The sequence below is a fragment of the Bemisia tabaci genome, chromosome 5 (genome assembly GCF_918797505.1).
Source record: "Bemisia tabaci chromosome 5, PGI_BMITA_v3".
NCBI classification, from domain to species: domain Eukaryota; kingdom Metazoa; phylum Arthropoda; class Insecta; order Hemiptera; family Aleyrodidae; genus Bemisia; species Bemisia tabaci.
The window spans coordinates 41541939-41557072 of record NC_092797.1 but is presented as its reverse complement, the minus strand read 5'-3'; the positions used below and the strand labels follow the sequence as shown (position 1 = coordinate 41557072).

General features: G+C 37.6%; 1 protein-coding gene across 1 annotated transcript in view; it reads right to left on the bottom strand.

Annotated features, from left to right (window-relative positions):
* The window catches only part of LOC109039133 (uncharacterized), a 424526-nt gene extending 409773 nt beyond the window's left edge, over positions 1–14753 (bottom strand). Inside the window, 1 exon segment of the mRNA XM_072300747.1 lies at positions 14331–14753. Coding sequence (XP_072156848.1) covers positions 14331–14343 — 13 coding nt within the window. The 5' untranslated portion in view covers positions 14344–14753.
* Positions 14754–15134: the final 381 nt, after the last annotated feature.

The following is a 15134-nucleotide window of genomic DNA, read 5'->3' as shown; positions in this document are numbered from 1 at the left end:
CCCCTTCCCCATTACCCTGGGGGGGGGGGGGGGGGGGGGTTGTCATGATCCTGAAATTAGGGGTACCCGAATTGCGATTCTATTGCATCAGAATTGAAAAGAACGGACAAGTTTATTTTGAACAGACGCCTGATAATCTAAAATCAGCCCACCCTTGGCCCAAAATGATCCCCTAAATGGGGGGGGGGGGCATATCCCCTCCACAAATTTCTCTTTGGCCACATAATTGACGTAAATGCTCCGGGAAAAGGTGGTGTCCTAAGTAATTGACACTAAGAATCCAAATTTCATGATCGCCGAGCTCCCCTGACTTCCCTTAAGAAATGGGGGGGGGGGGGGCTGTACCTAAAATTCGGGATTTGCGTCAAGATTTTGAAATTTATCATAAAAATGAAAAAGCATGGAAATGACTCTTCCTGTCCTTGTATAGATGTAAAAAATCGACTGATTCTGAACCCAAAAACCCGAAACTCCGGGACCCCCCCCCCCCTAAAAAAAACTTGTCTACCACGAGTCGAAAGCCAGTCAACCTTAATTTTAAGCCACCATCTCCATAGTTTTAGGGCAGGAAAAGCTTGTACGACCCCCGCCCTCCACCCCAATCATTCTTCGATCTGGGCGAAGCTCTGATTTCTGTTAGAGGGGGGTGGGGAGTGGGGGGGGGCGGAGCGCTGGAGTACGCACCACGGCGCTGACTCACTATTAGCGCCACCGGCGTCTCCTCCAACGCGCTCTTGAAAGTTGAGCTTGGACTTCCGATCGCCTTTGAAATGGGACGGGGAAGGGGGGGAGGCTCACGCCTCGACTCCCGGCGCCTGGCGCTAACAATCCGTTACGCAACGACGTACCACTTGCGATATATCGCAGTTCGATTGATCGAAAGTCGATTTATAATAGCGGTCAACGGCGGGTGTATCGCTAGGCCTGGTTTCGACTGGACGTACGCCCACACGTGGACGGGACACCTCACTCGCTTTATCTACTTTTTTCGCATTTAACTTTTACTCTCGGACAAAAGTTGCCATCTACTTATGAAACTAGCCTACTTTCCACTTTAATCTGGATCAAAATGTCGCATTTTTGGGAAATTCGGCAAAGGTGGATTTACGAGCGCGGTCAGCGCCAATTCGCGGCTCTTAATGATCAGCACGGGGTTGTCGATGAAGTCGTGTTGGTTTGAATTTCTTGTGGGGTTTCGTTGGGGATTATACGAATTTGGCGGCCGTGTATCGAATGCGAGTATTGTTCGGGGTAAAATGGGCCGCTCGAATGGGTTTTGGGGACAATTAAAGGCTGGATAAGAAATGGAGAGGTGGAAGGAAATGGCACGAGCCGGTTACAGTCGCGTGCATCATACGTGGTACGTGATCGCGTGCGCGCGTGCGAACGGCGAACGCCCCCTATCGGCCCGATCTTGCGATCCTCGTGCCGCTGAGGACCGGGTTTAGTGCACACGTAAGGGAGAAGGATCGATCCCTTTCATTGACTATGGTCTGTCAGACTCAGATAGTAGGACTTCTAACGTATGTCAGATGAGGGTATGTCAGAAATTAGGAGAAGAATAAGAGGAAATAGAAAGGGAGACGGAGAAGAGAAAGAAGACGAAGAAAATAAGAGGGCAAAAAAGAAACGGAAGAATTAGAGCAAGAAGAGCAAGAAGAGCAAGAAGACGATCAAGAATAGGAAAAAGGAGGAAAAAAGAGGAAAAAAGAAGTGCAAGAAGAAGATAAAAGAGACGATTTTTTCTGCGTCTTCTCCTTTCGCTTCTTCGTACTCTTTGTCTGTTTTCCCCGTCTTTCTCTTCGTATTTTTTCTCCTCCTCCTCCCTCTTCATCTATCCTCTTCTCTTTTTCCGACAATTTCTTTTTTTACCTCCTCTTCAGCATTATTTTTATATTTTTTTCTTTGCCTTCCTCTTTCTCGTTCTCTTCCTCGTCATATCTAAGGGAATACTTTCATAAATCTGAATAATACAGAGAAATAGTTTTCCCAAAATTGAAAAATGCATGTTAAAAGCATGACATGTGGGTACAAATATGTTCGAATACTCATTTTTTGACAAACCGTGCTGTGCACGTGTTAATTTACGTCCTGTAAGTTCGGTAATTTTCTTTTACCGATGTATGACAGTGCAATAAAATCAGATTTCTCTGTTCTTAATTTTATCGTAGAATTCTGAAGTAGGAACGGAAACCCCACAACCGCGGAGTAGGAAAATAAACAAGCCATCGATATAAACCAACTAAAATTGAAAAATTGCTGTTTTGACCACAAACTTCTGAACTCATTTCCTGTGGAATTGCAAGTCATTCGAGCGAGACAGGCTCCCCTCAATTTTTCTTTTCAGAGCATGGTTCGAGATATGACTTACGGATGTGGGAGGCGTGTATTACAAATGAACCGCCTAATGCCACTCTGCCGTACTACGGAAAAGCGCCGTATGAACATTCAAACGTTGCCAAATCATCTTCGATGTAATATAATAATTATTGAGAAAAATATGAATACGTCTCCTTGAAATTCTCAAAAATGATGTATTAAATCGCAGGTGAAATCATCTAAAAAAAATTATAAGAGAAAAAGTTGCGATTCCTCCAGAAAGTTTATGTTTCTTCAAGAGAAATTTGGCAACGTCTGGATGTTCATACGGCGTTTTTTCTGAGCACGGCAGCATTCTTCTAGTGAACGTGCTCCTTCAAAATATCGACGGTGAAACTACCAAACCACGTATCTCGTTTGCGGTGTTTAAAAATCTACGCTCACATTTTATTTTTTTGAAGTAGACCAAATCAATATCATTCCTTGAAATTTTCACGGAATTTTCTCCGCACAAAGAGGAAAAATCACAGAAATTTTCAAGACTGGATGTTAAGTAGTTTTTCATTTAAAAAATAAAGTATGACAGGAAGTCTGCGACGTCGCAAACCGAGATACGTGGTTTGGTAGTTTCACCGTCGATATGCTCTCGAGTTCCACCCTTTAATGCGGCGCCAACGCTTAACAAACGGAACTAAGTAAAAATAATTACAGAGGCTCCTCATTCGAGAATCTCGGCAAAATCAATAAAATGATCAGTTTATTAGTTTCCTTTCGTCTTTAACATGTCTGACTAACAGCAGAGGACATGGCAAATGATCAGCATGCCAATCATGTACCCTATTTATTTTCCCAACTCGTCAGGAATACTCCTGTGATAAATCGGTCAAAAATACCAGCATTATAACGACTAAAAGAATCGACACATAATAAGCGTCATTCTCGGATATTTATTATACCTCCCAGTCTAAAAATCTAGTCATGTGAGAGAGTCCCTTCATAAGGTTCTGCGATACAGCCTCTCGGTAGGCGTGACCTATGACTCTTACCTTAAGTTGTAACAAGTCTGAAACGTAGCACTTAAAATTTACCGAGACAACGCGCTTGCTCTATAGACTCACATATAAGGGAATCGTATTGGCATGGTTCAAAGAGCAAATGACTACGTATGAGGTGTAAGTCTATTTCAGTACCGCCTTGCTCCGGACTGTAAACTGAATTAGTCTACTGCTATTACTCTATGTAAATCAAATAAATCGATAAAAACACATTGTCCAGCGGTGACTGGATTCGTACCAGTAGGAGATCGGCGCAGGGACGGACTCAGCTGGCTGCGAAAATTTCTGGCCTCATATCGACATCCTTGACAGGGTTTTATTTACTTGATTTTTAATGATATCCATCTTTGGTGACAGCACTCGCAAATGCCAAATGTTTTCACTCGTGGAGCCGCATATTCGTCTAATGCGGCAACATTCAGCGATCTGATGTAATCGTTGATCGCGCCGTTTGACTGATTGTGAATCGCATTGATCAGTGGCTAATCAGAGGGCAATTTGTCGCTCTGCCATATCACTCTCATTAGCCTCTTCTGCATACAGCGGGTCTCTTAATAGTGCTTACCCTCACCTACATAGAAAAAAAGATAGGAGTTTTAGGGTCACTGGTTCATATCAATCTTTTTCTGGTGAAATGTTAAGATCGTTAATTTTATTGTAAACCGTGATCCAAAGCGCCATAATGTGATTCAGCAGCACCTAAAAGGATCTTAAAATCGGCATTCATGTTTCGGTTAACTAATAACTCGGGAGTAAATTTCCTTCAGATGAGTTTTTTGACCTAATCTCTAGGTGTGAGACGACTAAAATTAGAGCAGCAAATTAATATTCATACGAAGAAAAGCTGTTGATACAGTGTTTCAAGATTTGGTTTGCATTAGTTGTTAATGCAGTAGCGAAAATAAATGAGGACTTTCATTTGAGTGAAAGGTGAATTTCAATTGTGAGGAATTACGTAACGTTCGGTTATGATAGCTATTTTTGAACACTATACTGACAAAAAGTACCTGCTCCGCACGCCAAAAAAGGTCAGAATATTTAAGGAGGACGTTTTATCAGTGGAAAATTTCCTGTCGGAAGCCGAAAGTTGATTTGATAACTGACACTGCTGGCAAAACTGAACTCACTTTATAGGTATACCATCGCTAATTTCTGTGACTTTTTCCGTAACCGAGACCCATAAATTTAACTTTGAATAAAATTTTTGGCCAAAATATTAATCCCTCGATTGCTGTGTTCTTCCTTTGATGTGCTTACAGTTTTTAAGAGAACTAAGCAAACTCTATGACCTTGACCATGAGCTGACTACATTTTGCAATATGGAACAACTAATTCTTACTCATTCATAGAGGCATCTATCTTCGTCGAAGATATTTGCAACGTCGCAAGGAATTTTCCAACTTTTCGCCATTGATCAGCAGCTATACCGACCTTCAATTGGACTGCATTTTGCAATTTGGAACTATAAATTCTGGATCTTCTGGAAAAACACTTATGTGCATAGGGAAACTAATGCCATATACGTTGTTTTTAAACCGGGCTATAATTTATAGTTCCAAATTGCAAAATGTAGTCCAATTCATCTATTTAATGGGGATTTCCTTTGACTAATCTGAATGCATTTTTTTAAAGAGAGGTCATTTAAGTTATTACACAAGACTTCACACGCAATGAAAAAGACTCCCAAAAATACAATTTTTAACTTTTTAATTGTTTTTGAGTTATCTGTAACTCCAGTAAAGCGAGTTACTGATCTCTGCTTGGACAAAATAATGACGGATACTCTCAATGTTCCATCACTCGAAAATAGCCCCCAGTCCCGGATGGCAACACTGGAGCAAAGTAATTAGGGTCTGGATTTATTCCGGTGCGCGGAAGGTGGGACGGAATCTGTGCGAGTCGCTTAACTCACAGGTCTCATGTAACATTCACGCTCAATGTTGACTTCTGTGATGTCACTTTACTTTCGATCTCGATCTCTGGAGCACAGCCGCCAATGGAGCGTTGTCATAATACGTAAGAATCTTTCAATTTTCTAATGGTGAAAACAGGGGATTCATCGAAAATGGCAACTCGGCGTGAAATTTATGCATTGCCCCGAATCGGGATTTCAATCTGATTATTTGACGATCTGTACTGTCGCGTTGCAGAGTGATCACGGCGGGAAATGTGGAGGAGGCTGAAAGTGATGCCTAATTTTACTGAACTTCGATGTTCAGTTATGCTGCCAATCTGCGTGCTGTAAAACATGCTAGATTTCTTTTGATAACATTTTTGTTTTTAAATTTCATTGATAATGATGGTAATTTTAAATCGGAGCATGCTTTTCCCAGTTTGGAAAAATTTAGTGAAAACTATGAATACGACAAGAAATGTTTTTCTGGAGCGTTGTATCAATGGCTGAATGCGCTATTGGCTAATCGATGGCTAATACAAGACCACGTTTCTCCGTTTGCGACGTTGCAGATTTCCAGTCAAATTTTATTTTTTCCTTGGAAAACTAGTAGACGTAATTTCTTTGAAAACTTCCTTGATTTTCCTTCTCTGTTTGTATAATATTCGATATGAATTTCAAATTGTAAGGCGGACTTTTCCCTCCTCAAAAAAGTAAGCTAGGAGTGGAGATTTTGAAATATCGCAATGGAGATATGTGGTATCGCACTTTAGCCATCGATATGAGTCAAAAAGCAAGGCGGGAAAAAAGTGCTGGGTCCACACTATTTTCAGGGGAAAGGAAGGCCAAAAAGTTCAATTGGGATAAAAAAAAAATTAAATCCTAATAAAGTGCAAAATAGTGTAGATCCAGAACTATTTTACCACCTTGTTACCTACAGTTCAGGCTACCTTTTTAATTGTTTTTTTTTTCTTTTGAGTCCAAAAATCCAGTGGTATTTAATGGCTGTAGGCAATCATCATCATTCTCGGAAAGGTTTTAAGGATTAAGGAGATAAAGGCTTTACCTTGCCCCTTTTGCCCATTTGCCCCTTTTTGCCTTTTTATAAGTAATTAGAAGATAACAAACTACCAAAAATAAAAAAGGCCACAAAATCCTAATGATTTTACATTTATGAGCTACTAAAACTTCAAATAGATTTGATGATTCCTCCATACATATATATCTTATGTCATGTAAATATTTGAAGTGATAATTATCAACATAAACTCGACACTGTGCAGATTTAAATCGATGTAGCGTGGAAAAAATACACTTTTTAATTAAATATATTTGGCAATGCCGCACTTGACCAAGCTCTCAACTTGAAATGCCACATATGGTCCACGCAGCGCCCAGTCTATATTAAATCAGCGTATATTTATTTTTACTTTTCTCCTTTTTTCCTCGTGTTAACGGTGCTAGGCAAATTGTTTTCTCTCGTGACTTTCATTCCTCTTCCTGAATTTTTTGTCGGCAAACACTTACCTGGTTTGGGTGTTCGGTTGTTCCAAAATTCAACTCTTGAACAAGGTCGGACTTCATAACGTCATGATGGCGAAAGTGAGTAATTTACAGACCGAAAAAAGATCGTAGGTGCGTTCCTTTTAAGGGAATCGGAACAAAAATCCAGTCTCGATCTTACCTAAGGGTGCAACTGAGCGATTGGAATCCAAACCAACTCCTGAGCATCCATCGCGTACTCTTGTTAAGTAATCTTTGACTGGCCGTAAATTTATCAAAATAGGATGTAAATTTTTAGAAATAATGTGATGCAAAGCACACGCGAGTCTCTTAGGTATTCTTAGTTGGTTGTTTTTGAATTTTTTTAAACCTGTTAAATTTGCGAGGTTCTAAAGAAGTCAATTTGTTTAGATTAGGAGATGATCTACTTTCTAAATCTTCAGAGATCTGTTAAACACACGGCAAAAAAATGAATCGCTGATTTAACTATTAAATTGTTGAAAAATATGTCCGATTTGTTTCTAATGTACATTTTATAATAATGGAAAGCTATTTGAACCACGGGGGTAGTTAATTTAGCATTTTTTCAATGTGAAGGCTACATTAAAACATGTCAGACACTTTTTCTACAATAAAATTGTTGAATCAGCAATATCATTTTAGTCCGTGCACAGCATGGATTCCAAATAGAATGTATCTAACTCAAGTATTGATGAAAATTTCCGCTCCTGTCTGTATCAGTGCCAAACCTTTTCTTCCAAAAAATTAACATTCAGTTGACTTCAAAAATAACATTAATTGATTATCTGACGCCACCGCATGAACAGAAGTCACCGTAGCTGTCTCATAACTATTGACGACCACATCCTTCATATCCGAGCTTTTCAAGTCACCACGGATCGTATTTCTTACGTTTTCATCCCAGCAGTATTTCGACTTCGATCTAATAAAGTCATCAAGTCATCAAGCCAGCAGCTCAAGGCCCTGCTAGGTCTGTCTGTAATTCACTCTCATTTTCATTTCATTCGTCAAAACGAGAGTAATTTTCACCTCACAGCCTTTACCTTTCTGGTCTTACATGTTCCGAACAGCTAATCACGCGTATAACTACCTCCAATAAACTGATCTGATAGCAATATAGTCAAATAGAAAGTTCACTGTCAATGAGGTAAATGAAGTAATTGATCTTCAAAAGCGAAGAAGAGGGGGAGGCTAGTAATACTGCTGTGCTAAAGAAAGAACGTCATATGTGCCTTCAGACTTTGCCGAAGTCCCTCTAATAGAATACAAATGTTCAAGAGACTTCGGGGTTATTTTAAGGTGAGAATTTATTTCTTAATTCGCTTAGAGTTTATGCTCTATACCTGTCGATTTTTTTAAGCCCCCTAAATGCGGCAAATATAAATCAAAAGTTTACGATCCAACTGCGGTTTAGAGGTTTGCAGGATCTTAGGTGTCTCTAACGCTCTAAACCGTCATAATAACACTGTAAATGTAGGAATTCTCACTCTCTATCCGCTAATAATTAATTTTAAAACAATAATCCGATAAATTTCTATCTGGTATTATGCAATTTATAACCACTTGTGTTATAAAGATAATAAAAACTTGGACACCAGCAGGTAGTCCTAATTGACAGGGTAGTCAATTATTATATATTGTGAAATAAATGTTTAAAAAATGCAATAGTTTGCTTCCTTCGGACAGTATACTAAAGCCAATAAAGCTGCTGTGCACTTTAATTTCATACATACGAGGTTAATGCATATTCAATTGTTTTCAATTTCATTTCTTTTTGGATGCATTTAATTTAAAATTAATACAACCTAATTTTTAAGGAACTTGGAATAAAGTTATTCTTGTCTTTTTCTTTTGCAGCTACCATCGGGTAATATCCTCTAGAAGAGCCACGTCTTAAAATTTTTGAAATATGATCCGGAAAATGGCTTCTTGAAGCGTCCTCTGGAAGGTTAAGCCGCGTTGCTCCATCGTAATTATAATGAATTGAATAAACAAAAAAAAGGTAAAACACTTTTCGGCCCGAAGCGTGTCTTGAGGGTTTAACTGCCGAACGGACAGAGGGCGTGACCCCAAATAAATGATATTGAATTTAAACCATTAAAAAGGTGGAAAATTTTCAGGTGAAATTTAAGAGGAATGCACCACTTTCCAATGCGGGAAAGATGTGGGGAGGGGGGCTGGTTCCCCTTGAGTCTTAAGGAGCAATTGTTTTATTTCAGGAAATAACTCGCGGCCTTGGAGGCAAGAGTAAAGAACAGGGCGTCGGAAATGTAAGCAAGCACGATACACGAGAAATAATGTGAACGAGCACGCGCACATTCCCACGCGCATTCTCAGAAAATATTCATACTCTTAATTAAATTCTGCGAAAGAGAGGTCCAAACAGTTGAGTTCTTACTTGCTATGATTTCCTAGCGAATATATTGCGATGAGGAAAAAGAGCTCTATGAGCATCCCTCGTTAGGCTCGGAAAAACCCATAACATCCCCGTCCCTCGTAGCGGCGGCAATTTTTATGAATTGTTTAATTTTCTAAATTTTCAATTTCCTCGATTTTTCAATTTTTTAAATATTTCAATTCTCTAATTTTTTCAATCTTCTAATATTTTCAATTTTCTAATTTTTTCAATTTTCTAAATTTATCAATTGCCTAAATTTTTCCATTAGGAACTACTAATTCTTACTTATTTTAGGAACAACGTGTGTTCTATTAGTTTTCTTACGAGGATAGGTGCTTTTCTGGACGAGGCAGAAATAGTAGTTCTATATTGCGATAATTAGCCGTAAAAACTAATTTATTGATGGTGAAAGTACCAAACCGCGTTTTTTGGTTTAAGGCATTTTTAAATATCTTCCCACTAATCGCTTTTTTAAAGAGGACCTATAATCATAGTTTTTACACAAAATTTTGTTTGATTTTTAAAACTATGTTCTTTTGATTAAATTCTTTGAAAATTTTGCACATAGAAGTCGATAATTACACGTTATCTCTCTCAAGGTGCACAGATAAACCAGAACTGTAGCTCTTGTAATGCTCTCACTTGATTCCGTGTCCCACCTACTTTTCTCAGTAAGATCACCGGAAAAAATGAAATTCCTTACCTATTTAACAATTTTATAGTTTAAAAAAAGTGTGCGACATGCTTCAATGTAGCTTTTACGATAAAAAATGGTTTTTTAACAACCCGTGGTTAAATTAGCTTTCCAATATTGTAAAATGTTCAATTGAAACATGTCGGGCATAGTTTTTAACAATTCAATTGTTAGATCAGCAATCCATTTTTCTCCGCGATTTTACTTTGTAGTAGCAATTATATCTATCTCGGAAACAACGCTGACCGGACCGATTAATTACTACCACAAAAGCACCATTGTTACTGCGACTAAAGAAGTAAGTACAACCCGGAATCCACTTAGAGCATTGTAGGAGCAACCATTCTTTTCTCTTCGTGTGCGAGACCTGCCCCGTAGATTACAAAATAAGCTACTTCTTGGATGAAGAAATAAATTTCCAGGGAACGCGCTGGAAAAAGATGCATTCTGCTAATTTACCGCACATGCCTCTCAGAGGCTAAAAAGGAGCCAGCTACCTGCTGCTGCGCCGGGAAACGCAAAATTGAAACCGGTGAACGCAACATGCAAAGCAGACGGTGTCTGCTGTGAGGCATCGGTGAACGTGCCTTGACGGGGGGCATTAAATCACTTTTCATGACAAATCACGTGCACTAGCCGCCGGTATCCCATCCGCGAAAGTGAGCTCGAGCTCTCATCAGTCAACATTCAAACGGATTTTAAAAATGCGAGTGGCTCATCCGTAAGGGTGAGTGTCTTCTGCTTCTATAGTTTCCGTTTTCTCGCATTTAAAGGCTCGTTTAGGATTTTATAAAATCCCCCCAGGGGGAAACTCCTCGACCTTGAGAACTTTTAACCAGCCTTGGATGCAATTTGTTTACAGCTAATGCCTCCGCGCTTAAGATAATGTTTTCTTAATGCGGTTGCAGCGAAAAGAAGCGGATGATAAATAGCGGACACGCCTATCAAGGATTTTTCGTCCTACTCTGACAGTTTCCCTCTCTGTGATGCAGTTAATTTACGATGCTGGGTAAATTGGTGGAACAGTTAGGTGCCTTTTGTTAAAAATGAAACCAGGATTTACGAATTTCCACGGAAAAAATAAAAACGAAAAACTTTAAGTTTACAAACGCTATCATGGTTATCATGGTTTAAAGATTCCTTCGAGTTTTGGATTTTAAAAGAGTAATTTTGTTGGGAAAATATACTTATCAATTCTACTACACTTATACAAAAAAAAAAATACGATAAAAATAAGAAGACAATGTCAACAGCAAGAATTTACTTAAAATTATAATGAATAATCATTTTTTCCATCTTGTAAAACATAGACCATGACCTATTTTAGTTGCTACTTTAGTTGACCTTCATAAGTGAGAAGCAAAATTGAGGAGCTTTCTAGAAAAAGGGTAAAAATTGCGTTTTAAGGAAAATGCATTTGAAGTTTTCATCATTACTTTGTTGCCACTGACGAAAACTTACACGGAAACTCGGACGCTTAGGTCAAAGTTTGTACATCCTAGAATGAAAAACGACCATCAGTAAAACTTCAAATGCATTTTGCTCAAAATGCGATTTTTTCAAATTATTTGAAAATTCTTAAAGGAGGGTGCATGGCTCAAGATTATTTGTCGTATAACATAGCAATTTCTGACAAAAATACTTTTTTGAAAGATCAAGAATCCTATGACTGTAGATGCGTCTCATCGGCATCAAAATCAGTGGCTCATAAGATTCCTTCGTTGCACGATGTTCACTATGTGCTGTTGTTGTTCGCAATGGAAGGTAGAATAAAACAGATTGTCATCCTAAAAAATGAACGCATGTCCGTAATATTCTTACATGTTGATTCTGAAAAATGATAGCGAGACTGTTAAAGTTCATTCGAAACAAGGAGTTTAACGAACTCCGTTTACAGATTCAGGAATAACTCAATTAAATTCAACAACAATTTTGTTGTTCTATTATTTCACTATAGATGCAAGGAATTTCATAAGATTGCCAATTCAATAGCTTTGTAAACCACGAGAACTCGGGGATAGCTCGCCAATAACTCTAAAAGGCAGTTGAACCGGAAAAACCAAATTTTATAGTGGTTTTTAAAAAAAAATAAAACAGTTCCATTAAAAAAAAGTAAAATAGTAAAATATTTTTAAGTGGTATTCTTTCCTTCTCTACCCTTTTTTGCAATATTAACAAAAGTCTCCTTATTTATAAAACTTGCTTGTACATAACAAAATAATAAAAAAAATTACTTTGAATCTAATACATTTTTTTGCCTACAACATTATCAACCATCATGAGAAAGAAAATTTAAGCACGGGGACTTGTGAATTTAGAATTCTAAAAAATCGTATGACTTTGATTGAAGTAATATCATTTTTTACCGAGGCTTTTAGACATAGTGCGGAACCTACAAAGTGCATATCGATAGCTGAGGTCTGAAAATTTGTGTCCTTTTTGCAATGTTTCATATCAGATTTTTTTTTATTTTTTTTTTAAGAAACCATTTGAAATTTCTAGGAAATTCTAGTTGGTGCTAATTTTAAAACAAAAAATAATACATGAGCAGACATTTGAACGACGTAGTCAGGAGAACACACTTTTTATCTTCAGCTATAAATATTTTTGGTTGATAAAACGACGTATTACTTATGCACGAACTATAGTTTCAAGATGAGGTTAATAGGGCGGCAAGTGCAGTATAAATAAATAAGAACTAAAACGAAACGTTAGGGAGTTGTCAAACGATCTAATCGAAAGGAAAAGTTCCGCGAATGAAGGAAAGGCAAAAAAGAAAAATACGTGTGACATAACAGCTCAGACTGCGAGGAAAGGCAGCCCGATGAACGGTTATTCGTTTTCCTCGAGCAGTTAGCCGAGAGCAGTTAGGCGTATTCAAATGTTAACTTGGGTGGGTCCAGTGGAATCATAAAAATGCAGAGTGTCACTCTAAGTCACTATATGATCGAGGACCATTAAAAGAGCGATAAAATCCAAAACTCCTTTAGCCAATATGTTACATTAATATCCCGTTATTTTCATTAACCAAAAGGCAAGAGGTTAAAATTTTCAAAACTCAGCTAGAGTCAGACGGGTTATTTCATGAACGGAAAAAACAGTAAAAATAAAAAAAATTAGAAAATTTTAAGATTTGATATTTGATCAAATTCTTATATGAAATGACAATACATATTAAAATTAAAGATGTTCTCTTTTATAAAGGAATTAGGGATTTTTTAAAGAAAAAAATTAAGCTGAATAAAAACGCATTTACATAATTAATCATACTGGATGCTAATTTTATCAAAACTTATTAATAAACTAAGTGTTGGTTCAATCTGTTTAATACTGATAATAGTTATATTTTATGCACCTACATGTAAATTTTTTTTACAATTTTTCGGGGGTTGAACTCAACTAATATTACAGGAATTTAGTCATATCAGTTTTAGGAGCATGAAAAAGAATTTTGGTTTTGGTTTTTAAGTGAGGCATAGGCGGAGTTGATCAGTTTTTTGCTTACAGAAAAAAGAAAAAAAGGTGGTTATTGCGTTTAGTTAGGATCTACATCTTTATTATCGGGTGTTTCCAACAGATCCTATATTATCTGCATCTAGTTCAAAGAACGGCCTGGCACACAATGAGAATTTAAAAAAGATAGCTTTGAATTATTATTCATAACCAAAAGTCACAATTTTACCGTCTTAAATTTCATATTATTTGCATTAATACTTATTGAAAGAAGTCGATAATAGAATGGCAGCCACTTAAACACCTTTGATTGCACTGTCTGAAAAAATTGCCTTCATTCAATAGTGCTTTTATCCATTCAGAGAAAGATGCGGCGCAAATTAATAATTTGAGGGTATTGTGAAATAGTACGAGAGAAAGGTTCAGTGAAAATTTAGACAGGAATTTAAGTACGTAATGTTCATCTAACTTCCTTTTTTATGTATTTACGTATATTTTATTTTATTATTTTATTTTATTTTATTTTATGACCTTACATCAAACCTAACTTTTTTCCCAATAATTGACAAGAGGCATGGATCGTAAACAAAATTATCGCGAAAAAAAAAAAAACAAAAAGAAAGAAATTGTAATATTTTAAGGACTTGCGACAGTCATAAATCTCTTTACAAAAAGTCTATCATATTTTCCTTGCCATTAAACAATTTTTACAGTAGAAAAATTGCTGCCATATAATGGCGTGAATTTAAAAGTAACTTTTGGTTCATAATTATTTGCAAAATATGAAGACCTATATAATGCAGTGAGTTGCCTCTGCAGTTGATTTGCTTTTGGAGAGGGACAGGCATAAAAAAGGCTCCTTGACATTTGCAAGAATTTTAAAAACTTGAAAATTCGTAGATCTCAACTTCAGCACCAAGATGAGTAAGGGTCATGCGATTTTTCCTGGATGAAAATAGAAAATGATAAGAGTGGAAATCCGAGATAACTTACCGGTGGTAAGCATGGTGCCTTTTTCAGCTTGCAGCAATGTAGTTTATCATGACTTTTTCCACACACACTTTAAACCAGGACGCGGACGTCAACCGAATAATTTCGAGCACTATAAATAAACTATATATAACCAAATAAAGCACTTGAATTTCGACGAGAAATTAGATTTGCCGGCAAAATTTACTCCAATACGATTATTATCCGAACTTAAAGCTAAAGAAAACTAAAACTTAACTATACTGATCCTCCTATGATGAATTAAACTAAACATGGTTTGACACAAGTTAAATAGAATACAACGAGAACTTATTGCGAATCCGATCGGGCATTGGGCGAAGCGAATTTTCGCGTACTTAATCGAAAGTCACTCGTTTAAGTCGGCCATGCGCGGACCACTCGGCTACTCGGCGCGATCAAGATCCTCGGACTAAAGCCACCGCATGGCAGTTTGCTGGATCACAGAATCTCAACGCGCTGACGTCACCCTGCAACTTCCCGGGCAGGCAACCAGCAATTCGCATGCCGCCAATCCAAGCTCCACCCGCTGCGTCCTACTGTTTTCACACTGAAACCACCCATGAACTTCGCACAAGTTACGGAGCTGAATGTCTTTCTTTACGAGTCGGCGTTTCGCAGACGAAAGAACGTACTTAAAATTTAACGTTGCGACGTTTCCTTTCACTAATGGATTGCATTTTGCGATTTAGAAGTATAATATCCTGCTCAGTTCAAAACCGACGTATGTGCCATTATTTTCTATATGCACATGATTAATTTTACGGATGAGCTATAAATTGTAGTTCC